The 26465-nt window shown below is 31.7% G+C and overlaps 1 protein-coding gene across 7 annotated transcripts in view; it reads left to right on the top strand.

The window, feature by feature from the left end:
- Rapgap1 (Rap GTPase activating protein 1) overlaps positions 1-24624 on the top strand; it is a 269144-nt gene extending 244520 nt beyond the window's left edge. For 6 of the 7 annotated variants that reach the window (XM_064217421.1, XM_064217422.1, XM_064217419.1 and 3 more), the window contains 12 exons: positions 2454-2658; positions 6600-6784; positions 16656-16800; positions 17379-17654; positions 17910-18091; positions 18748-18845; positions 19444-19800; positions 20124-20217; positions 20554-20731; positions 21371-21406; positions 22036-22199; positions 22541-24624. In XM_064217421.1, coding sequence (XP_064073491.1) covers positions 2454-2658; positions 6600-6784; positions 16656-16800; positions 17379-17654; positions 17910-18091; positions 18748-18845; positions 19444-19800; positions 20124-20217; positions 20554-20731; positions 21371-21406; positions 22036-22199; positions 22541-22684 — 2064 coding nt within the window. In that variant the 3' untranslated portion in view covers positions 22685-24624. The remainder of the gene's footprint in view (positions 1-2453; positions 2659-6599; positions 6785-16655; positions 16801-17378; positions 17655-17909; positions 18092-18747; positions 18846-19443; positions 19801-20123; positions 20218-20553; positions 20732-21370; positions 21407-22035; positions 22200-22540) is intronic. The other variant, XM_026639915.2, reaches the window with a different exon arrangement.
- The last annotated feature ends 1841 nt before the right edge of the window (positions 24625-26465 follow it).

The following is a 26465-nucleotide window of genomic DNA, read 5'->3' as shown; positions in this document are numbered from 1 at the left end:
GTGTTTGCTTATTATTACTCGATCACGCACAAAACTATCGAAAGAATTCCATTTAAACTTGCTACGTAGGTAGAATATGTTGGTACTTGTATTTTCTATTTCTCAAAAGAAAATAATTTTATACTAAAATAAGTGCAGTAAATATTTGAAATGTTTTCTAAACTTCAAGAAACATCGCGTTTAATATAGAAAAATATATTTTTACTAATGTTAAAACTTCCGTGCATCAAAGCGTTCTTAATATGAAATTATATTACCCGAACACGACTCTCTCTGTGCCATTTCGTGTATAACGAAAATCATTGGGAAAGACAGAACTTTTAAATTGTGTCACTATTTATGGCTTGGAGTTTAGAAACGAAAATAAATAGTCATTCAAAAATAGAATATTGTGTGTGGTTGAAAGTTAAACTAAATGCGATCTGCGATTTAAATTGCGTCGAATATGTTCTTATATCTAAAACATTGTTTAAAAATTTGAATTTCGAGCATGATTGGCCGTACCATACAATGAAATAGATATGGTAGTTCTTTGTATATGTTTTTTTTTTATTATATATTCATTATTAGTATTTTCACGCCATGGCAGGGCTTCGTGCAAGCTTACCTGCGTGGGCATCACCTACTTATCAATTACCTCACCACAAAACAGCGAAAACTTCAAGTGTGTTCTGTGTTCCAGTTTAAAGGGTGAATTTCCAGAGTAATTGTTATTATATTGGTAATTTTATAAGGTTAGGATTGGCAATATAAACCATCAGATGTTTGTACTGTCATTTATTAAATAAGAATGTTTATTAAAGCTCAGACTCAAATGTTACTTTTTATTTCATCGTTAAGTTGATTTCAATTTAAATTGATACTCAAAGTATAAGATTTCAGAAGTTTTGCGGCCGAAGTAAACATTCGTTTCCTGACGTTAAATTAATTTGATCAAAGTGAAAATGGTCTTACGTTTTCCACGCTACTTGTTGTTTCGAGTTGCTGTCAACGCTTCCACTAATGCTTCCGTCAGCTTCCAACGGTTAACTTTTGATGGTTTTTCTAGTCCACTAAAGATTTAGTGGACTGTATATTTTACCCTACAAATTGATTTCGAACAAAATCAGGTCGCTTTTGTTACCACAAAGGCCAGTCAACCGTCAAGTTTCGACGCAAATAAAACGTTAACTGTTCGAAATTCAATTTTCTGGTCGTCTCACAAAATGACGATGTGAACAAGCGCCCAGCGTCTTTAAACCGTTTTAAATAGTTATACTCGGAAGCGATTTGCGCACACCGATATTGTTACCGCAATAATAGGATCCCACGGTCAACGAACTACGTATGTCACGCTTACTTGGGTCGCCTAGTGTACATAAGATTAACTATTTCCTGATCTTCCAAAAACAACAAATAGTTCGTGAGACTTCGCTTGAATAACTAATATCGCGTTCCATTTTTAGGATCAATCCAGTCGATCTGTCTTTGATCTCTCTGACTGAGGTTAATTCATTCATTTCGTTCTTGAATGAGCAAAGTCAATTAGGGTTCGTGATGAGATATTATAAAACTAAAAAGTACCCTATTACGTATCATAAAATGTATACGATTTAGTTTTTAACTAAAGGTAATTCATAAATATGTAGAAAAAAAGTATGAATAAATATGACAATTGAACAATAAATATGAAATTCTGATGGACAAGTGGACGAAGTTTCTCTAAAAGGATCCAACCTACAAAATGAAAACAAATACTTCTGAGTTATTCGAGTTTTATCTGTATTTGCTTACAGTTGTGCTTGTTTGTATTTATTGCTTCCTTCAGAAATATTTGTATAAATGTACCATATTTCATACAAATAAGTTAATCTAAATCTAAATCTTTTAGGGCTACTGTGGTATACTTAACTCATTTTCGATCAGGTTGTGGGTTGGATCCTTTTTGAGAAACTACGTCCAAGTGAGATAGACAAGCGTAAACAGGAGACGTAACATCTTAGTTCCCAAGGTTGGTCGCGCATCGGTGTTGTAAGAAAAAGTTAATATTACGGCGCCAATGTCTATGGGCGATGATTACCACTTCCCATCAGATGGCCCATTTGCCCAATATTTCATAAAAATGAAATAAATATAACAGTAATCAAAAAGACCATCGTTGCTTACTTTTATCCCATCTTATGATTGGGACAGTTCAAAAACACTACAATTATGGTTTGCTGGCTTGAGCGGCCGACTGCTAGCCCACTTCGCGCACGCTGGTGGATTGTTAGTCCATAATAGGAATTATGAGGCATTAATTAGTGATTATACATGTGTATCTTACGATAACTCCCGGCCGGTGGTTGATTTATTTATATAAATATATAAATAATTTATTATAAATATATTTAACTATTAATTGTTATATTAAATAATGTGATATATTTATAATGTTCTTCATGATTGTATTAAAATGGAATCTTTATTTCAAGGTCTCACGAAACGAGAACCGTCGGTCTGTGTCAGTTGGCGCAACAACTGGTTCCAATGTGGGCGAGAGGCATTCGTACGCTGAGGGCAGGGTGCCAGCACCACATGGACCACCACCCTCGCCTGGTGCAGCAGCTGTCCAACGCAGAGTGGCTGCAGCTTGTCAAGCCAGTCGGCTGTTGTTGGAGGAAACTTTGGCTAAACCAGGTAAGTTGAAATATTTTATACCCATATTTGATAAACTATTTCAGTGGAGAAAATATTTATGAAACTTAGTAAAATTCATACTTTTCCCTGATGAAATTTTAAATGTAGTAGTTAATCGAATCAAACTGTAAAAAATACCGCTAAGCAAAGTTTAAGTTACAGGTTTGAACCCTAAACCTTCGGACTGTTTCAAAAAGAAACATTACTAACCAAAAAAATCGAAAACGAAAGTCGAAGTCGAAGTAGTTTATTAAACAATACATAGTGTTGTTGATACTAAAAACGCGTACTCAGAACTAATAACAGCAAAACTATATCAAAAGACATTCCGAATACCTTGAATGTAAGACATTACGACGGTTTATTATAAGTTCTTAGAACATTTGATGGAATTGTCTTTCCTCTTAAACATAAAATAATAACGAACTTAAAGAACATTTCACAACTTAATTAGACTCGTTACCGTAATGTTACTGTAATTTTACAAATTTGAAAAACAAATTGCGTTTTTGTACTTCTTAAATTTATTTAACTTTTTTAATTAGTTAACATAGTAAATAAAAAAAGAATGATTAGGAGCACGTCACGAAATAAAATATTTTATGCTTCAGTCGTGTTTGCGATGAATAAAATTTGATAAAATGAATTCGTGATCTGCCTCGCAATTGAAACAAAATACCTAAAACTAACGCACGACTATACATTGTTATAAGGTCAAGAGTTTGATCAATAATAAATAAAGTATAATAAAAACCCGTAATAATATTAAATTATAAACTATTGATGAAAATAATGATGGCTAAAATTTTCTTAAATTGACTTAAAATGCGTAGATTTCGACCATAAAATTCGACTTTCCATTTAACAGATTCCAAAGATCCATTGTTCGAAATAACTTTCAGTACTGTTATTAACCATTTACAAGTAGAAAGTTTAAGTAATATTCTCAACAGTAGTAAGTGTGAAAGTGTTCTAATTTGTTTTTTAAAATGCTTGCCATGAAAATATCGTGAGCTACGGCAATAATTATTTCAAGTCACCTACTTCAACCACCATCAATCACTATTTGTATAAATAAAAGTATCAAAATTATTTATAATCTAATTCCATTAATATTTAGATCTACAGTGTAACATGATTTAAATTTTTTTTTATGGCAAACGCACGCACACACACACGCAAACACAAATTAGATTATCATCTCTATACTTCCTGTAGTTTTACTATAGTAATTACTGTATTTTCGTTTGTAACATGTAGTATTCGCAATAACAACAGTAGTATTCTGTAATTTTACTGTAAGTCTGCCTATAAACTATTTAAAATTATACATATTATAGAGTATGTATATGTCTACCTTTGTTGGATATATTCTTACAAGAAAACTGGACGTACTAAAGTCTACGAGTCTATTACATTAGTTAGTTGATTAAAACCATAATTAAATTAGGTGGCGGCTAGATATCTCGGGAAATCTCGGTTTGTAATTATCAAAGTGTTGTCAAAGCATAGTTCTCGAATGTCAGTAGGATGTTTTATCTTGTTTAAAGGACATAGATTTTTTTATAAACTTTCTAGTACGAATATATTTCAAAAATCGTTTTTAGCAACAACATTATGAGGTCTTAGGCGACCTTGTGACTATCCCTGACGACGTGCACGCAAGATTTCATGATGGGTTGAGTTAAGACATGAACGCGTAACAAACTAATTTTCCCATTAATAATATTAGTTAGACACATAAAAGGTTAAACCTCTTTTATGGCTAATTTAGTTATCTATAAAATACATATGTCGGTCATTATATTCTTCACCCAGCAGGAGTATGTGTATTGTAGACAGTTATTGTTTTTACTCAGCGATATTTGTGGTCGAGATCCGTTTACGTCGGGTCGCCATGGGCTTATTTATAGATACTTTTTATGGTAGCTTCATTTACAGATGACCGATTTTATGTCATTTCAGTGTCTTGATTACTTTGAACAAATGTAGTCTGGCGTGTTAATTACTTAACCATTTTTTTATCTTATTTTTTATTAGAAAAGTAGGTGTATAGCAAGATATGTTTAACAACTAGGTTGAGATTAATTGTGTATAACATCTTATGTGGAAATACGTCCATGTATAACTTCACACATCTTTATATATGTATATCAACCCTTCCAGAGTCAAAAGTCTATATTTCGAATAATACAAAACATTAAAAAAAAAAAATAAGTCAGTGTGGGCCACGTCTTTCAAGAAACACGACATGCTCCAGCTCCAGCGAAGATCTGCTGATGTTTAGTAAATAAGAAAAATTGTAAACCGCCACACCTAACTAAAACTAAAAAGTGAAAAAGGCAGGGGCGACTGTGAGCCCGTGGAAGTAGTTAAACTTTTAAAAAAGCAACTTACAAAAGTAGGTAGCTAGTTAAATGTTATGCGTGCTTAGATTAAAAATTAAATTAAAGTGCGTTCTATCCAGTTAAAAATTATGAATCATCAACCCGCAACCTGTGATGGAGGGGTAAATAAAGGGAAGCCGTACAGAGTATGCCTTTGACACGTTAGGGTTACAAGTATTGTGAGTTTAACGAACAAAGTGATACGAAAAAGTTTGTTTAGTCATGCATTAGCATATTAAGAAATATATTTGAATTTATCACGCCACAAACATCATTTACAAATTATATAAACTTAACGTATTGATTATATCGTAAGTAGCGTTTGTTTATAATGAATATAGCTAGATTATAAGCCGTCCAAAACGAAAGGCGTTTAATGTTTTTTATTGCTGACCAATTTGAGTTGAATTATAAACACTCTAACCTAACCTATGTATAATTCTTTTTTTGTTATTATTGTATTTACAGACGTGCGTCCGTGTCCTTGTACTTATTTATAATTGAATTTATTTTAACATGCCTGCATGTATTATTGTCAGATAGCATCATAAATTAAATTTGAGGATTGCAAAATGACGACACACAGTTTGAATTGAACTCTCCGAGGATGACTTTTGTTGAGTTGTTATTATAATTTTAGATTTAAAGAATATGTTTGGTGGTCGCCGTTTTACAAACGATCGGAATTTTATGTGTTTCATTGAAAATCGAATGCTCCGTTTACAATTATTAGACAGTTTACAATCGTTTTTTGATTTATCATTAAACTAACGATCTTTACAATTTTGCGATGTTACAAAATATTAACAATTTTCATTATTCTTTCACAATTTATAGATCCGTTTAAAGCTTAATAAAATATAGGATAATACCTAATATTTTACATGCCGCTGACGAACGGATCGGGTTTATATAAGGGACATAGGGAACAATAGCATCCCACAGGACGTACGACTATTGAAAGCCTTGTAAAAATATCTCCAACAAAGGCGGTCTAGACTAGAATATAGCCTTATTCGAAATTAGATGCGGTTTCATGGTTTACATCCCTTTTTCCCACTCTTTTTTTGTACCAACATCAAACGTGCAGAGAATATTACGTTTGTTGAATTTATTTGTGTTCGTGACACAAATTTTGCTAGCCGACACGCATGGGTAGGTTTGAATTTTTTGCTTTCCGCTCGTTTATTGCAATTTTAGTATTCATTGCTTTTTATTTGCATAGAAATTAAGATAACCCTTCGTATGGGATTTAGGTAACTTTATTACAAAGTGATGAACAATGATATATTTAATATGATATAATGATAAAGTTTATACAAAGTGGGATAATAATTTACACGACATCTTAGTTAAGATTTTTTACGTGAGTGTGCTGTTGTCTCACGGTCTTAGACGGGATGGTCAAAATAATTTCTTATCATTAATAAATGATCAACTAGTCTTTAAAACTACTAATATTTTACAAAAAAAATAATGACTTAATCTAATGTTTATTTTCTGCGGTATGCTTCAATAGCACGCATGTTATACTAATTTAATTATGTTTTTCAGGAACTCCTCCAACCATAGTTCAGCCACCAAACGGTGGTTACTGGGTGGATGGAGTGGAAGAGAATTCTTCGGACGAGGAGAGTGAGCAGCGTCCTCAGCCAGGAACCCCACGTCAGAATTCTCGAAGACATAATATTGATACCGACGACACCGCCAAATATTACAGGCGGTTCTTTCTTGGCAAGGTAAGAAAAAAAACCATTAATTTATTAATAACATCAAAATAAAACCTTCACGTATATATTATCTGATTCTTGTAACCCTTACCGTTTGCTTGATTTAAAAGTACACACATAATAGTAATATGTAATAATGATAAAGTTATTGCATTTGTAACCATTGTAAGTATAAAATATGAATGAAGAAAATATTTTTTATATAAATATTTCCTAGACGAGCGAAATGATATTCATAGTACAATGAAAAGCATTCAGCATCTATGTTAGCATAAGCGCATATAATGTATTGAAAATCCGTTCCGAGTAGGCATCGACCAAGAGCTTGCGCCATTGAATTTTAAATTCGTTTCTTGAAACCTGCTATAATATTTCCAATTTTACAAAGAAAAGTATGTCTAAGTCTAAGTAACATTTTTAAGCTATACAAAATCATATGTGGGTCGAATTCTGTTTAAGATTTAATTATCAGTGTGACTAACGCACTTTCTTCAAGCATGAAATAATGCAAAAAGGAAACAAATACGGTTACGCAAGCCATGCCTTGACATTTTGCGCGCCGCGCCGTCTGACCGGAGTGCAATGAAGGCGCTCTCGGTGCCAACTGGGACGTTCCTTTGCGGAACATTTTTCCGGACATATTTTTAACATTGATAAAAAATTAAAACCAGACAAGTACTTGATCACGTTCCCCTTGACATCGCATAGTGGACGTGCGTATGTCACGTCGGTGTCGTTGCCCTTTTATGTATTGGCCTTCCGGAATACTTCATGCGATAAATCAGTGCGGTTCCGTAATGCAATTATTTAACAAATGTTTTTAAATCATTTCCGTTAAAGTATCATAGATAAGCAGACAACTTCACAGCGGATTTCACACAATGTTGTTGTGACCTTAGTTGTTAGCCAACAATATTAGACGAGTTAAATAGAATGCGATTATGATGCATAAGCGGTAGCGATTTAATCGAATTTAGGAAATTAATGCTCGTTGAAGGTTTTAAAATAAAGCAAATTATAATTTATTTTAAATTACATTTAATAATATAACTTTCATAATATGTTATCGTTAATATAACTGATTTACATTGAAATTGATATCCGTTACTAGTTTAACGTATATATGAATTATTAATATACAAACAACTGATGTGTTTGAAAGGGAGGAGTGGGCCCCTGTAATTATAGTCTCAAGCTTTAAAACAACTTAGATCCCATTGTTCGCAACGTAGTTACAATATTAGGATTAGCTATTACCTCCCTCTTGAAATGATAATGTACGTAGGTAGAAAGAGATCGCTTATCTTGTGGCCTCCTTGATCGTGTATGACTAATAATAATAAATAATAAAAAAAACATTATAATGACTTTTAAAATCTAACTTTTCTATAAAATATTTATAAAGTTTTTAAAATATTTTATAAAGTTTAATGAAATCGCTAGCCGTTTTTTAGCTTATGTCCGCTGTCTCATCTACTTAATTTTCGTAGGCATATTACGGAGTCCTTATTTCCCATCGGGTACTTTTCATAACTGCTTGCATTGTTATATTTACGGCACCCGACGTAATAGTGAATAAAACATACCAGTTGTTGAGTTTAATCATACAAAAACAACTCATTTCATTAAAATTTGACCAATAATAATTTTTGACATGACGCGATACGCGAATAAGCACAATTCAAAAATTTGTAAATATTCTATATTGTTAAATTATTACTAAAAAACAAAATTCGAAAATCGAATCGTTTTAGCCTCGGATTTTAAAAATAGAACAGCATTATATTATAATTTGCCTCTTTGTTTCACGTACTCTCGGTAGTGTGCTCGGCATTAGCCCTACTGGTTGACATCGTAGACAAGCACGTGTGAACGTTCCCATACCCACGCACTAGGCTCTCTTTTTCTTCTTTAATCTTTTACGTCTTCGTCTATCTTTGTAATGGTCTGGTTAGATATATGACAGTGAGATTGCTGTAATGCTTTTGTACAATATGTACAACACATGAACAATTTATTAGAGCGATAAATTGTTATGTTATTGTTCGGATAAGAGCGTTAGGTAAGTGTGAAGCTTAAAAAAGATTTTTTATCAATAATCTTAGAAGCAATAAATAATATTTATAACTAGTTGGTACGCAAATTGGTTTGTCTTAAAACATGAATTTCTTTACGCTTTATTATTGTTAAATTGAAGAGGCCCTATTTTTTTTTTTTTTTTTTTAATTTATTATCATTGGAATCTAAAGCAGAACTACGTTACGCTAACGTCAATTCGATCTATAATATTACGTACGAAGTAATACAAATGTACATAAGCGTTTTTTTTTAAATTGTAGAATAAATAAAGCACAGGAATATTCGTATCAATATTTTAAGTTGTAAATATTTTAAAGATATGTTTAGGTAACGTGTTACAAAATTAAATGAAATTATAATATTATCTGACTATAGAAATAAATTAGTGGCAACCATGCATGTCTTTAGGGGAGTACTCATTACAGAAATCACTAGCGACAGTGGGAAAAGTCGTCTGGGCACAGCAACGCGGAACGGTCTTACTTCACGCTCAGCCAAGCTTCATGTAGATCGAACCGATTATAGCATTAAGATATATACTTATACATTATAAGCGGGAGTTATTACGTCTATAAAGCTAGGTTTACACAACATTGTACTAATAGTTTCAGCTCTTTCATTCCTCTCTGAGTTGGAGTTTTGAAAAAATATTCATAGACAACGCGTGATGCTAACTATTGGGTATTTCAAATTATTTATAATTCGACGGTATCAGCAGAAAATAAATAGAAAACTTTTTTTTTTAAATTACAGTTCTTACAAGAATTGAAAGATATACATAAATAAATAAATATTGGACAACATCACATACATTACTCTGATCCCAATGTAAGTAGCTAAAGCATTCGTGTTATGGAAAATCAGAAGTAACGACGGTACCACAAACACCCAGACCCGAGGCAACATAGAAAACCAAAAAACTTTTTCTACATCGACTCGGCCGGGAATCGAACCCGGGACCTCGGAGCGGCGTACCCATGAAAACCGGTGTACACACTACTCGACCACGGAGGTCGTCAATACATATATTAATATACATAATTTCATGATTGTAACAATTATTACATTATATCTATAGTAGTATATGTATAGTAGTAGCAGTATATAAGTTACAAGACATAATCAATTGAAATTTGAAGGAGAGCTTCGTTTGGTAATGTTAAAGCGTACTGAGAGAGGATTTTCCGAAACTATAATTTATGGAAAGGCGCTGCATCCGCGCAATCTTCAACTTAAACCAATCGACTCGTTCAAAGTTCTTCGTTGTATTACACGAAGACAAACCAATACAATTTTATGATTTTATATGATTATACCTATCTAAGTTGTTTTTGTCCTTTTTGGTGTGCTGATTTAATCTTTTCCTTTTTTATACTAAGTTCTCTTTTTTTATATAAATTGTTATATAAACAAACTAGAAAATATAACGCCAGCGTTATCAGCGGTAACATAAAATATAACGAGAGTTACCTGTCAAGCGTTCACTTCGATGGGTCATTGTGTCACCAAGGGTTAGGCTAGATGAATGCCACCGCGATTACTAAGCCGATATGTGAGGGGCTGACATGCAAATAACTTACGAGCAAACATCACGTTTAACGACAAGCCAGGTAGTTTTAGGATCATGTAAGGCCAAAGCATTAAGATTTGATTAAATGCAGAATAGAATATAGAGATGTATTTCGATTTGAATATGCCTTTTAAATAAGTTAAAGTATATTTACACGTATCATACGTGATATGTATTGATTATGCATGTACAAAGCAATGCTATAATGCTATACTAAATAATGAGATAATATTTTTTTAAACAAATGAATATTTGAATAAAGAACTTTTGAATAAAATATACATAGATTAAAAAAATCAAATACAACGCTCAGGTACATCAATTGACGGCCCAGATATTTTATATGATGTATCTATTTGTTTCTTATAATTAGCATTGCAGGACATTCAATACTGATATGTCTATCAGTCATGTAGTTGCATAATAACACAAGTAATTCAATATTGTTTCTCTTAACTCCGGCAGCTAAGAAAAATATCCATCGCACTGCTCCATCATCACTAGACTTAAATCATTTCAATAAGGGGCTTAAATATAAACCGACAAGTAAAAGTAGTAATATGCACTCATTCATTCAAATCTGTGATGAAGACAGATGTTCGAAAAACGACAAAAAGGAAAGTGCGAGCAATAAGCAAATGCTTCTTTTCATAACGCGAAATTGGTTCGAGAACAATTCGTTTGTGAGGAGGGAAACGATTGCTCAGAGATGATTGCCATTCTGATGCCATCGGTTCGATTGTATAAATCTACGTAAGTAGATATGTGCGTAAATGACATCGGAAATGGAAAGGATTATATCAAAACGGGACAGCTGTCGACAGATATATTAAAAACATGCAGGCATGTCCAAGCAGTAGAAAAAATACATCAAATACTAAAGTCACTTAAAGTATTACATTATTTGAGAAGAAATTACTTTTTAATAGTATAAACTTTTACACCTAACAGTTAAAAAAACTCATTTTTATTGTAAAGAGATTTGTAATCTTAAATTTTGCTTGAAATTTTTAACCCACAATTATTTTGAAATGTCCTTTGTTAAAACCATTAAAAAGATCGTTAGTTCTGTTAATATAATATCAACAAATAGAATTTCCAATCACTACAATCGACAGAAATTGAAACGGAATATTTCGCTTTCAATGACGTGATCCATCAGCCAGTTCGAAAAGGGTCATTAACCCCTCCTCCCTACAATTACCGTCTTTAGCTTTCAATTTACGTCTTTGATACGATGATAAAGGACACGTAATAAATTCAGAACATTTTGAGTAAGATGACACAAATATTTTAACAGAATCTTAGTGACATCGTTGGTATCTGTGCTAAGAATGGCAACATTTTTTTTTAAATTTCTATTTTAAAATAGCTTATTTCATCCCACTGCTGGGCTAAAGCCTCCTGTGTCTTTGAGGGGAAGTTATGGAACTATTTCGACCACGCTGCTCCAAAGCGGATTTGTGGGTACACATTTTTTTGGTCCGATTTCATTGTAATTAGACACATGCAGGTTTTCTCATTATGTTTTGTTTTACCGCCGAGCACGATACGAATTATAAACACAAATTAAACTTATGAACATTCGGTGGTTTTTGCTTCGGTTTTATCACGCAATCATCGGTTAAGATGCACTCTTTCTAACCACTTTGCCATCTCGGCTCGGTCACACAACAAGCATTAAATAGAAAACCTTTCAAATAACGATAATATAAGTATTCATAATTAGCTAAATATGTACATACCTATAATTAATTATACTCTCACAGCTTTTTAAAATAGAAATATTTCTAGTTCTGTGCAAATTGCTGAATATTTTATTAACAAATTATGTTTTATAATTCAGAATGAAGTATTACGATCATTCATAGTATAAAATAAATGTTTTAAAATATGTCCCCAGAGGAAATCGCTGAGACAAGAATACGACTTTCATAGTTGATTGTATTCTTTAAATCGGTAAATTCATAAAATGTACTAATGATTTCCTGGCAGAGAATAACAAGAGGAAGTCGATCATATCTATTGTTACTTGTCTAAGACAAATAGTTTAATCTGATCACGTATCACTGATTAGCAAGACTGGAAGACAGGATGTCGACAGGTTAAGTCGCATCTAGGAAAAACTAAATCTCTTTTAATAAAACAACTGTTTTCATCCATAAAAATGAGAAGCCAAGACATCTTATATACTTTAACATTTTGTTAGAGTATTTCTAGCGCCTTTTAATTATTTTATTTTGACAGATATTGTTTTAGTTTTAAAATAGCTCCTTTTCTAATTTTGACGCTTGCGACTCTAATAGTCGCAAGCGTTAGAGCTACAGGCAAGATACTGTAGCACTGTTTTTCTCTCAATATTTTTTATAGCCCCCTACTTGGTATTCGAACCCATGTAGTACGAATTAGCAACTAAATCAAGTTAATCTAAGTAAACAGAGGCATTATGATAATGTGGCTCAGCAAGAATCTCAATCAAGGACAAAAACAAATTGCTATTACCTTGTTTTTAGGTTAACACAGCAATTGAAACCCTGCCTATCTTAATCTTGCCCTAAAACTCTTACAATTAAAGCCAAGACAATAACAAAATTCTTAAAAATGGAATTTAAAAAACCTCGGAGAGAGAAAAAAAACTTAATAGTTCATTTTTAATATAGTTTTTGTCATCACAATTATTTTAATGATAAATCAATATAACCTTTTTAGTTAAAATTGTTAAAATTTTGGAAACGTATGAAAACTTTTTTTTTATTAATTTCATAACTGAATATAGTAGAAAATATTCTCCAAATGTATTATATAATATATTAATGGTGTATGTGTGTGTAAATATACATAGGTATTGGAATAGGAATTTAAAAACCAGCGCGAAGGCGTGTCCGCATTGTGACGTAAAAAAAAAAATGTTAAAAAGTAGGCACCTAAAGATCCTAACAAGAACAGGGCTAAGCATACCTAAGCCTCAATAGGTCATCAGTATGGCCGCCTAGCGATATACCTACTCATAAAAACTGCAGGCTCCATTTTGGTTAATGGGGTTACCCATTCATAACACTCTTTTCATAAATAAGATATGTTCAAGACAAAAATAGTATTATTGAAATACCTTAAACACATTATTGTAATAAAAAAAAAATACATAATCTAATTCCAAATTTAAACAGGTTACTAAACTTATAACAGAAACAATGGATATGTCCTTCGTGTTTTACACTGATAAAAAAATACTTTAATAGCAAGGTTGGTGTAACAATGTATGAGACTAATTAGCACCTGGAGTCCATGACAATTACATTTTATTGTTCATAGATTATCATTTGACCCTCGAACAACACCCAAGAACTGAAAACAATTGGTTGCAATAAACCTTGCACGCCTTAAAATGATGTCATTCGGATTATAAAATTTAAAACAGCTTAAGAACATACTGATACTAATAAGAGAAGTATCGGATACTTTCGTAATAAAACTTTGACGACCTCCGTGGTCGAGTAGTGTGTGGTGGTTTTTATGGGTACGCCACTCCGAGGTCCCGGATTCGATTCCCGGCCGAGTCGATGTAGAAAAAAGTTTTCTATGTTGTCTTGGTGTCTGAGTGTTTATGGTATCGTCGTTACTTCTGATTGATGTTGTCTAATATTTATTTATTTATTCCATTTTTTTTTTTTTAAAACGGTATATTGTATGTAGTTGTGTAAATAGGGAAGTTATATTGTATAATGTGTATGCGTTTAATGTGAAAATAAACCTAATCTAATTATTCTACGGGAAACACTGACCACTTAGTGTCACATATAACTTAATAGATATATTTAGACATAAAATATAATATACATTAAAAAAAAAATACATCTGTAGTCGAATTTTCTTAAAGACATAAATTGTATTAGTTTATGGAATTTTTCATTCTTTGCCAATAATTAATTAATGTAAAAAAAAATATGTGTTCTAATTTTAATTTATATTTTTTTCATTGCTATTAAGTAACGCTCTCGCTCTAACTAGGTTAGCATTATTGCCTGTATTGAGTGAGTCTTCATCAGTGGCAAATGAGATCACTCGTTAAAATAAAACGTCTGATTCACACTGATTGCGTAGTCTTATTAAACGTGACAAGTGGCTTAAGAGTTTCCTATGATATGATATTCGGAGTCAATCAAGATCACAGGCTTTTTCTGTATCAGCATTCAGTCTTGAAATGATTTAAAACATGGAAAAACAGAAATTTTACGATGGCAAGACTAAAGCATGATTTCTTACAATCGAAAATTATATTTACGCCTTATTTAGAATGGGGATTAATTCTCTACTTTTCAAAAATGAAAGTGACGTAAGAGAATATTTAAAAAAAAAAACATAAAAATACCGTAAAAACTTTTTTTACGATTCCTTGTGCGTTATGTGTTGTGCTCAATTGTGCAAAGAGTGTAAGTATTTAACTTTAATGAAGACAATTGTGTCGTCTAGATTAGATTAGGTTTTAAGTCAATATCTTTGACGATATGACCATTAATGATATCATTAATCACACACCATTAAAAATTCACCGAACCATGATTAAATTTTTTAAAAATACAGCCTTATATTTTTACACGAAATGTTTTTGCATTAAGACATTTATTTAAAATTGAGCTATAAATTGTCCGTCGGTAAACATAAAGTACTAAACGGATTATGATGAAACTTTTTATTTTGAAAAAGTCATTTAAACTGAAAACTGGTCTATTTATCGCGCAACAATGTCGGCAGTCGTTGATATAACAATAGAAGCACTTATGAAAAGTACCAGTTGGATACGAAATGAGAACATCGTCGTAATTTACTAAAATTTTCGCTAGCGAGGCTACCGGTACAAGCTAGCTAATATTTGATTTGCGCGGCTTTTTTAAAATAAAATAAACTAATTTTATATTTTCACCAAACTTAAGCAATACTTATAGGATAAAACGATTTATTCTACGAAATCGTTTTTGAGTGAAACTAAGAAACTCCTTTTATTAGTTTAAATGACTTAAATTAATTATTTATTACAAAGTCAGATCACCATCAATACAGATATTCTGTCTTTTTCTAACTGTGTACATATACTGGATCTCTCACGTTTCAAACCGCACACAAAGATATAAATGAAAAAATGAGTTTGTTTATTTGTATGGTTGGTTGTGACGTTTTAATGTGTTAATTGCTGAACGAGTCATCACGAAATTTTATATATTAAAAGAACATATGCTATTTGACAATATTTGACTCTCGATTACCTTTGTGTAAAATATATTTTTTTTACCATATTTGATGTTTATCGCAAGGGCGTGACGGTCATTATGCTATAGTTTTCACGGCAATAAACATTTACTTTTCGTTTGTAATTAGGTGGCGTTTTCCTGGTGTGTTACGTGTTGCGCTAACAGGAATATGAAACGTTTCAATTAAATTAATTCTCGGAATCACTTTATGAAATGTTGTTAATTACCATATAAGATAAATTGTCTTCTAAATAGCTTTGACCAACATGTTTTTCTTCTTGCATCCTTTATTTTGTGACCTCAATTGTTCATTGTTTCTGTTGAATTTTCAGCGCGATAAGGTTTAGCCATTTAATAAATTGATAAATAATTTATATGTAACTGTTATACTTATTTATTTATCAACTTTATTATAACTTGATAATAGTTCTCTAGAATATTAGTAATATGTATTCAATATCTCAAAAATTTGTAATAATACTAACATTATGAATATAAATTAATCTTGTATATTATTATATTATATTCAATCTGACTATATGACTTATTACGAGATCTCCGAACCTATAGGTCCGAATGACTTGAAATTTAGCGTTGTTACTCCTTTATGTAGACTATCACGACTGACTATCAAACTGAAATGAGATATAATATTATATTATTTATTCCCGTGCGATGTCGGGACGAGCTCCTAGTAATATATACTTAAACGTTAAAATATACTTTCTTGAGATTTTATTTGACGACGTCATTGTATAAACTCGTCATTTTATATACTAGCTTGTATACAATATGACGTCAAAATGAATGTTGCCAGAAACAAAAAAGGGTGCGAAAGAGGTTCAAATAGTCTTAGGCTACAATGTGTTCCTTTCTTTAAATTACAAGTGAAGTACATAATATAGTTGTACTATTTGAATAGTAACCTGTATAAGGTAACGAAATCACATTGTTGACCGTTTCAAATATATTACATTCTTTATAGGAACACCTCAACTTGGTTGGATGTGACGCGAACCTTGGTCCTGTAGTGATGTCGCTGAAAAACGAACATGTTGCTGGACAGGATCACACTAGGATACTCTTGAGGCTACGAACAGAAACAATGATTGGATTGATTCCTACACCAAGTGAGCATTAAAAATTTTATTTTGTATAATTGGTCTGATATTTGTTCTGTATACATCGTACATCATAAATGAACTTGAAAACAATATTTATCTTCTTTGATAAAGTCATCAATACTGATGTAAAATAAAAAAAGAAAACGCTCCATTTGCGATTATATTATTTAGTAATTAACGCAATATAATTATATTACGTCCATTACTAAATAAAAATAATTTATATAAAAAGTAAATCTGTTAATTTAAGGTTGCTGAAATTTAGAATTTAGTCTCTAATCGTGGAGGTTTATCATAAATTGGCCAAACCAAAAAAAAAAAAGTTCCTTTTTTCAATTCGAAAAATGTGCAAACAATTTTATCTCACAATAACATAATAAAGTTATATGAAACAACGTTACGCATTTAACGATCGCAAATGTTACTATTTAATATCTCCAGAGCAACTAAAACTATAAACTTTAGATACAATGACTTTTGTAATGTCTCCCCAGACATTGTAAAATAAAAGAAGGTTTTAATGTCTTTGTCTTCGCCTCGCTCATAAGCGGAAGTTTTATTTCTTTTATTTTTATTTTTTCCAGATTCAGGGATAATGCCGTCACCATTAAGAATGGCTAAAATGCTAAACGATCAAGTTAATGTAGAAAATTTTATGGCGGTTATGTGTCTCAATGCTTCATCTTTGATAGCGACATATGATGAACATGTCCTGGTGAATACCTTCAAATTTGGTGTACTCTACCAAAAATACGGGCAGACGACTGAAGAAGAATTGTTTGGAAATAACGAAACCTCTCCGGCCTTTGACGAATTCTTAGAAATGCTTGGGCAGAGAATTAAGTTGAAGGATCATAAAGGTAAATCTAAATTTTAGCCTAGTATTTTGTTACTTAGATCATTTTGTAATAGTTTCAATGAGTTGCAGAGCCATTAAAACAACATTTGATTGAACATGTGGCGTAACAATAAATTTATTTATTTATTTCTATTAACTAATTTATAGCTACAAAAATATTGATATAGCAATAATATTGTTCGTGGAAATAGAAATGGACAATAAACGTAATACCTGTATTGTCGCTAAAATCAAATATTCTATTTCAATTTTCTAGGATACAGAGGTGGTTTGGATATAATGAACGGTCACACCGGAACAGAGGCGGTGTATGAGAGGTTCTACGAACGTGAGATTATGTTCCACGTGGCGCCGCTGTTGCCGCACACGGCGGGCGACGCGCAACAGTTACAGAGGAAGAGACATGTCGGAAACGATATTGTGGCCATCGTTTTTCAGGTAAGCTCCACTTCATATCTGCCTCCGTATAATATAGTTTTCCGAGAATTCCTAAAGTTTTATTTTTTCTACATCATGGGATCGATGAAGTTTCTTTACTTCGACTTTCATTGTTACATTAGGTTTAGAAATACTATTTATATAATACTGTACTTATAACTTATTTGTTTATGTTATATATTTTAATTATTCTACTATGTTTCCAAAATATGATATAAAAAGAAAATGACATTGGTATAAGTGTCTAACTGTGTTCACTAGCCATTTATTTTGCATACAAATGCTTAAAACGATTAAGGGAATTAGTGATGTCATTAAGGAATTAGTAATAATCTTTTAAAAATGTACTAAACATTTATTAAATAAAATGCCGTGCCTTGTTACCATAAAAGCTTCGTTTTTAACGGCTTAAAATTAAATTTATTAAAATAACTTTGAATTTTTTTTTATTTTTAATATATTTTAAAAATGGCAAATTTTAAATGTGTCCTTTTTAATTTTATATTTGAAATTCTGTCACTCAATAAACTACGTTTCGTTAATTGCAGTAGTTCTACCTTCTTAAGAGAAGTAGCCATTGCCTCATTTGTTCTGTTTTGTATTGTTTTGTACATGACGTTAAATAATATTACAAAATGTCTTAAATTCTGTTACAGGAAAAAGCAACGCCATTTACCCCAGACATGATCGCCTCGCACTTCCTTCACGCTTTTATTGTGGTCACGCCAGTGGAAGCCGCTGATGGGGAGACGAGGTATAAATCTTTGATATAATGATTAAAACGACCGAAACATTTAAACTTTATTAACATTTCTTATGGAAACAAAAGTGGAACTTTTCTCATCAAATTTTTTGATGTTATCTTAAAAGTTATTCAACAGAATGCATTTGAATTCCAATTCATTTCTTCCTTTATACACTTGTCAAGTTGCTTGTTTAGCATAAAGTTTGTGTAACTTTGCAACAACGCAACTGAGGCAATATTTGCATGAGGAGGCTAAGAGAAAATGGCTCGGAAAAGGGAATGGAAATTCTTCCGGTAATTTATATGCAAACGAATCGCGACTATGTAATTAAGGAGTTTTTATGACGACTAAAATTGTAGGTTGTCCGAACCCAAGATTCTCTTTGATGATTTTAATTACAGGCTACCGACTCGTTTGTAGGGCGGAGAGTTTAAATTTTTACATATTTTATTTCAATGTTGGTTTTACTGAAACAGATTTTTGTGTATTTGCATTCCGTTCAAAACAATGCTACTTGAAAGAGTTAAGCCCAAATTTTATGACGTTTAAACTGGTTTTTGTTAATTTATGAATGGGGTTTTTACTAAAATCCGAATTATTTTCTAGGTACAAGGTGGCCGTCACTGCTCGTGTGGACGTACCATTTTTCGGGCCGACTCTCCCTCAGCCGCCCATATTCCGTAAAGGTCGTGAATTAAAGGAATTCCTTCTTACCAAGTTGATCAACGCCGAAAACGCGTGTTACAAAGCCGAAAAATTCGCCGAACTCGAACAGAGGACTCGTACATCACTGTTGCAATCGTTAGCTGAAAAATTAAAGGAAAAAACTGTTGAGTTCCTCGGTACGGGGGCAAGGAACGAAGCTGGTGCGGTGTCGCCTCAGCCTGAAGGAACTCCGAAGCAAGACGGCCCGGGAGCCAGATTCATCGATACTGTGAAAAAGGCGATTATTTCTAAAGTCAGGTTCGTATAATTAAATGTACGATTAAATAATACAATTTAGCTTTAATTTTATTATTTTATGTCAAACTTCTAACGACACAAGCATTCATCTACGTTTCCGTCTCGAAATGACAAGGAAGGTCTGAAACAACATGAAAGAGACAAAAAATAGGTGAACGCTATGGAATAAGACTTTTTTTACGAATTGCCTAAACAGTTTTACTTGATTTTGTTTAATATAAACTAAAAGGTATCCTTCCTTTCATAAAACGTGTATTAATTCCTTGAATAATAATAAAATTGTGTTGATAAATCAAAAATGTATTAAATGTTTGTCTTTACAGATCACCAAGCGTTGACACGAATCTCTCAGGCGACAGCAATAAGAACAATCCGTTGAATAAGAAAATCAACTTACACGAGACACCGACGCCTAATGTAAGTAAAGTAACAAATATTTGTTATTATTTTATTTATTATTATAAAGTTTGGCAATTAGAATCATTTTTTAACTAAATGTTATTATTTTATTAGCTTGAAATAATAAATAATGATGAATTCACAATGTTTTGATTCCGAGATTGAAAAATGACGAGAGTGTTAAAAAAATACATCGACCTAAAGAACACCCCCGGTTGATCAATATTCTTGCTCTTAAGATTAAAATATACTATATATTTACTATTTATTGTTGAATTGTCATACAAATTTAAATGCCTTAACAATATAGATGTATCTATTATTTTAAATTACTAATAAACGTAACAATTTCAGAGCGGTCGTTCGAAGTCGTCGATCGCGTCGTCGTCTGCGAGCGCGGTGTCGGTGCGGTCGGCGGGCGGCTCGGGCGAGTCGAGCCCGGACGTGACGTCACGCGCCGCGCCGCCGCGCCCGCCGCTGCACGACCACAGCGACGACTCCAGCCTCAACTCCGTCGATCTGGACCCGCTGGGTGAGTTATCCTTAGCCAAATATGAAATACCACTAACTCTATAAAATTACAGTTATTATTTAACGATACTACAATGCATCAAATATCGTATGATTCTATATTCAGTGCAATAGTTACTAACTCATAAAATACATTTAAACATCACTACGTGTTCATTACTGTCAAAGTAAATTGCGTTTATTATCTATATGATTTATTGTTTACGTACACGGCTACAGAGTGAACAAATTAGGTCACATTATATAAAAATATTTATAACAGTTTTCCGTATAAATAATGTTAAAAAAAATACCGTTCGTTACTTGAAGTGTGTTCAAATTGACGTTCCCTGATAAGTTTTATGCATGTAATGAACAAAGTATTTTGTTAAAATTCTAAAGGTGGTAAGCATTTTTTAAAAAAGACCATCGTTTCATATTGGCCATAGAATTTTCCTAAAAATATTATATCAAATTATATATTTTATTACATCAACATTTACAGTTATTTCATTTTATAGTTATAATCATGTAACCAATAATTAATAAATGTAAAATAGGAATAATTATAAAAAAATACATACATAATTAGTATATTATATAAGTTATCATTATTAATATAATCATGTCATGCAATTGAATTTATTTCCCTCTCTGATAGACGACAAGGACTGGCTGAGTTGTGGTAAAACAACAGGTTAGTCCTGTAGTAATATATAGTATATATTATGTAATATTAATATACTTATATATATATATAATACACACTAATAATAAAAGGCATGCTTGATGTGGTGCACAGTTACTTAGCATGTCAAATTATATTTTATATTTTTTATCACGTTATTTATTTTATTCAATAAATGTCAATTATAAAAAAAATATTTTATGAATGTTTATTGTATATTATTTTAATTGTGATAATAGTTTTGTTGTTTATTCTTTCTATGTTATTTTAAATATAAAAAACATTTCGTAAAGTATTTAAAATTTTAAATACTTACGTTAATGGAAAAGTCCGACTTACAGAATTTTACAAATTTAATGTCTTCACCCAGACGATATTATGAAGTTAAATATAACATTCGAATTTTCAATATGAGATGCTTATGATGTTCTTATAAAGAACCAAAAGGGATTTTTAAACGCATTTTGAATAAAAAAAGTAGATACATTATTATCATACCATGTTCATTGTTCAGTCACTCATTAAAATCAACGTTAAATGTTGAAAATATTAGATAACATACAATAAATTAAAAAGTGTTATCTCTTAATTTGATAGGTTTTTTTTTTATAATGTTATAATCGTAAACTCCGCTGCAGGCGCAGTATATGTGGATAGCGACACAGGGCTGGAGTCGATGTCTTCTGCCGAGGCGGGGGCGAACGCCCGCGACCAGCATGGCGGTCCACGCGACGCAGACCTCCTACGGCAAGAAGTTTGCCGTTTGAAGAATGACAAGCTCGATCTTTTAAAGCAAAATATTGTAAGTATTCGAATGTCCTTAGTCTCTACATTACATAAATTAGTGGTTAGCTGATATTTTTTGTTAATAAAGATAACATAAGTGTCGTTTATAAAGCACGAAATAACCCTTGTACACTCATCGGAACGTTAACGCGTGACCTTCATGAGCCAAATTATTTAAAAGAAAGGTTAAAATAATTTTCAATGTGTAAAGTTATATAATCTCGCACCGGACCAATAAAATGCTAGCCAAACTAACACTGATGTAAATGCCTTTCAAATTGTTACATCAATGAAACGACTATATATAACAAAAGTGATCAGACAAATGAAATTAACTTGTTGTTTATTTTGTTACAGACCTGGCAAAACGAGATTAAATGCTTGAGAGAACGGGTAATGACATTACAAGCGGAATTAGCATCATCGGCTAAAGAGAGACGACACCGGGAACAGACAACGACAATCATCCCAAATCCATCTACTCACGATTCAACTGCTTGAGATGTGAATAAATCAAGTCCAGGATAAATATGAATAAGGTTTATTTCATTGCGCTTAATAAATGTTTAGTGTCTTTGAAATTAGAACCCATGTAGAAATCTTACCCTATGATAATCGTTTCAATGTTTTAAAACAGCTGATTATTTGAGAGATGATTCAGAGTAACGCCATCTAGCGGTCGTTGAAAGATTTATTATGATTGTTGAAAATAAGAGGTAGAAGTCTTGATTTTCCTATTGGTAATTTTTTTTATTACATACTTATTATGCAATATGTGTATGGAGCACTTTTATCTCAGGAAAGAGTCCTAATGATTCAGAAATAACTGTGCAATATTTTGAATATCAACTCTTCGCAATAGCGTACCCGCGGGTACTTAGAGTGTACATGTAGTACCTATTATATTATATATTTCTTTAAAATATCCCAGTATCTTATTTAAATATTAATATGAGTGTGTAGAGATCACAATTTATTATATAAATCTATACGAGTTTCTCATTTCTGTAGCCAATTGTAAATTTTAAACTTAAATGTAATAAATACAGAGTGATTCTATCATAGCCTTGCTTTCTGTAAATGTTGTGATAACTAGCCTACATTTGAACAAATCAGATTAAAATTAGAAATTTTAAATAAGAGCGCAAATTATGTAAGTGCATTCTATTTAGTAAATTTCGTATGTGGTTAATATTCCTTCCTTTCGATATTGTAGAAAATATTTATGGTTAACTTTTCAAAAATAATATCCGTAAAAACCTTTGAATAATCTTATAGAAGAATTCAATTCTTAGGTAATGTTTTAAGGAGGTTTTATTAATTCACTTCCTATATATCGAATGTTTATTATGTTACGTTTATAAAGCGTTATCCCTTTTTTTTAGACAAAAAAACCTTGGATTATAAATTGTATCTATTGTATAACAAAAAATGCGTAAGATTAAAATATAAATCTTTTCGCATTATACTTATAGAAAAACGGTACCTACAAAAAAGCCTTTACAATGTAGTGGAAGCCTATATTTATATGGTGCATTAGAAAAAAAATTAAAAAAAATATCTTATAAAAATTGTTAGAACTCCTATTTTATATTTAACTTGTATTTTTCATAATATATGCATTGTATTTAAATTTATTTAGCACAGTGGAATGATTTGTGTTCTGATTTTATAATTACTCAAGGACAGATATTACAACTATAGTCCAATCTACGAACCTAACTCCTAAGTCAATTAATAATACTCTTACTTCTCTAGTCGATGCGGCTAGAAGTAAGCGAGATTAATCTGACAATAGCATCTAAGACAATCCTAAGACGTGATTTGCCTATGAAGGTGACGCGCTTTAATAATTGGCAATTTCCTATGGGAGCTGGTTTCGTGGAATGGGCTTCGAGTAATTATTTCTAATTATCAACATCAACGCCATCTAGTTGCAATTTAAGTTTATATAGAAGCTGTTATTTGTCAAAACATCAAAGTCAGTTTCTTTTTCCTGCACAGATAATGTAAATATTGATCTTAGACTATTAATTAATCAGTATTTTTTTTTTAATTTATGCTTGATGTAAGAATCGTTTCGAGTGTCTTTGTGTTTGATTATGTTTTGTTGTTAATTAATATTTTATACCAAAGTTAACATTCCCCACTAAATAGCATAGTTTTTTTAATAATAATTACCATAGTAGAGATGAATCAGTATTTTGAATTACTGAGTTGACATGCACGCTAACATATTTCTAAGTTTACATTTAGTTATTTTATTAAATGTAATCTTTTAGATCTTTGTTTGAATGTTTATGATTATGTTGACACTAACTGTTGATTCGTCTTCTTAAACTTAAACCAAATATTGCGAGCGCGGAGCGTTAGAATATATAGTTATAATTATAAGAGATACTATTGAAATATATGAATAGTTAATTACTAATAATTATAAATTGTTGTTTTATTAACACGTAACCCCTCTTTTTCGCTAAGTTTATTTAATATTTTACAAAATATACTACGCGTAAAATCAAAATATTCTTTATTTAAATAGGCTCATAAAAGCATTTTTAAATCGTCATGTTACAGTGTTCAAATGTAAAGCTACCACCGGTTCGGAAAGTATATTCTATAGAGAAGAACCGGCAAGAAAATAATTATGTAGTTATTCTTTTTCTCCGTTTTATTTACAGAGTATGTTAGTAAAGTCCAATTAAATATTTACATATCCTGCCTAGTTTACCTTATTTTTGACGATTGTCACCGTTTCTTTCAAAAAATAAATAGTACCTACCAACACAATTTAAGTAAATTAATATTATATTTAAAGAAACGAAATCATTGAAATTATGTGTATTTTAAACATTATATTTTTTCAAGTGTTTTCTACAGCGCCATCTACAATGTTTTTGATAAACGACATTGAACTTGACCACCCATAAACGAGCAACTGCAAAGAGTTATTTTATAATAGTTTTGTATTAAAACAAGATGTCAGTGCTAAGAAATAAGAAGACAGTCTATCTCAGAGATCATGTCCATTTGTATTACTTTCATTTGAACACCAACGAGGTCAGAGAAAAGGCATTTGAGCGTTCGCAATTTGTTCCACTTCCTCAGATGTCAGAAACGAGGATCCCAAACAGGTCTATAGTAGAAATACAATATGGTTACAGCGCCAATACTTTAGCTTCTTGCAGTGTTCTGGGCGTATGACACTCGCTATTTATTGCTTTCCCAAAATTAAATAAATTTTTAAGGCATTTTCTGCAACGTTCATACAGTCTATAGAAACAGCTTTCGCCGGCGGTTCGAAGGTCTAGATGATAAACGGTAATAGAAAAGGATCCAAAACCCTCACAATAAATGAGGCACAGAGACTAGACAACGAGAGGGTATCAATATCTCAAATATGTAGCGGTTGATCTATCACACGAAAATCATCGTATATTATACTGACATAAAATTAAAGCTTTTTTAAGCCTAGAGCAATAATGATAATTCAAAGCCACATTTAATATATCAACACGACGATCCATACAGTCTCCTCAGCGTCAATTATATATTACAATTTAGAAGGAAAGGTTTATATTATTTGAAAATAATATAAACCTTTATATCGGCAGATTCATCGGCCGAGCGGCAGGTGTTTCAGAAAAGACCATCCTAGATTACAACCTCAAGACATCTATACATAAACGCGACATCAGAGTCGGCGAGGCTGTACTCTCTCTGATCGAGCACGGAGCAGGGCCCGCTGGATTGCAGTAATTAGGATAAAAAAAAAAACTATTATATACAGTATTTTTATATATTATCATATATTATTTATTATGGAATATTTATATATTATTTTAAATTGAAAAAAAAAAACAAAAAGTAAATGTCAATGTGGGCCACGTCTTGCAAGAAGACGACAAGCTCGAAGTCGAGCGAAGATCTGCTGATGTTCAAGAAAAATATAAAATAACGCCAAAATTTATAAAAATAAAATGTAAAAAATGTCACGGGCAACTGTGAGCCCGAGGATGTTGTAAATTAAATAAAAAAAAAAAAAATTCAAATCGTAGCTGCATTATTTTTTTCAAATCGCAACTGTATATTTATAAGTTATAAGCGACATGAAAATAAAGATAAATAGATCAATTAAATATATTTTTCTTATTATTTATTTATAATACATTTTAAAACGAAGTAAAAATATTTTTATTTTTGTATGTAAAATGTATTGTAGGTGGACGGCCACCTGATGGTAAGTTATCACCGACACCCAAATACATTGGCGCTGTAAGAT

The sequence above is a fragment of the Vanessa tameamea genome, chromosome 17 (assembly GCF_037043105.1).
Source record: "Vanessa tameamea isolate UH-Manoa-2023 chromosome 17, ilVanTame1 primary haplotype, whole genome shotgun sequence".
Lineage (NCBI taxonomy): Eukaryota > Metazoa > Arthropoda > Insecta > Lepidoptera > Nymphalidae > Vanessa > Vanessa tameamea.
This window is presented reverse-complemented; position numbering and strand designations above follow the sequence as displayed.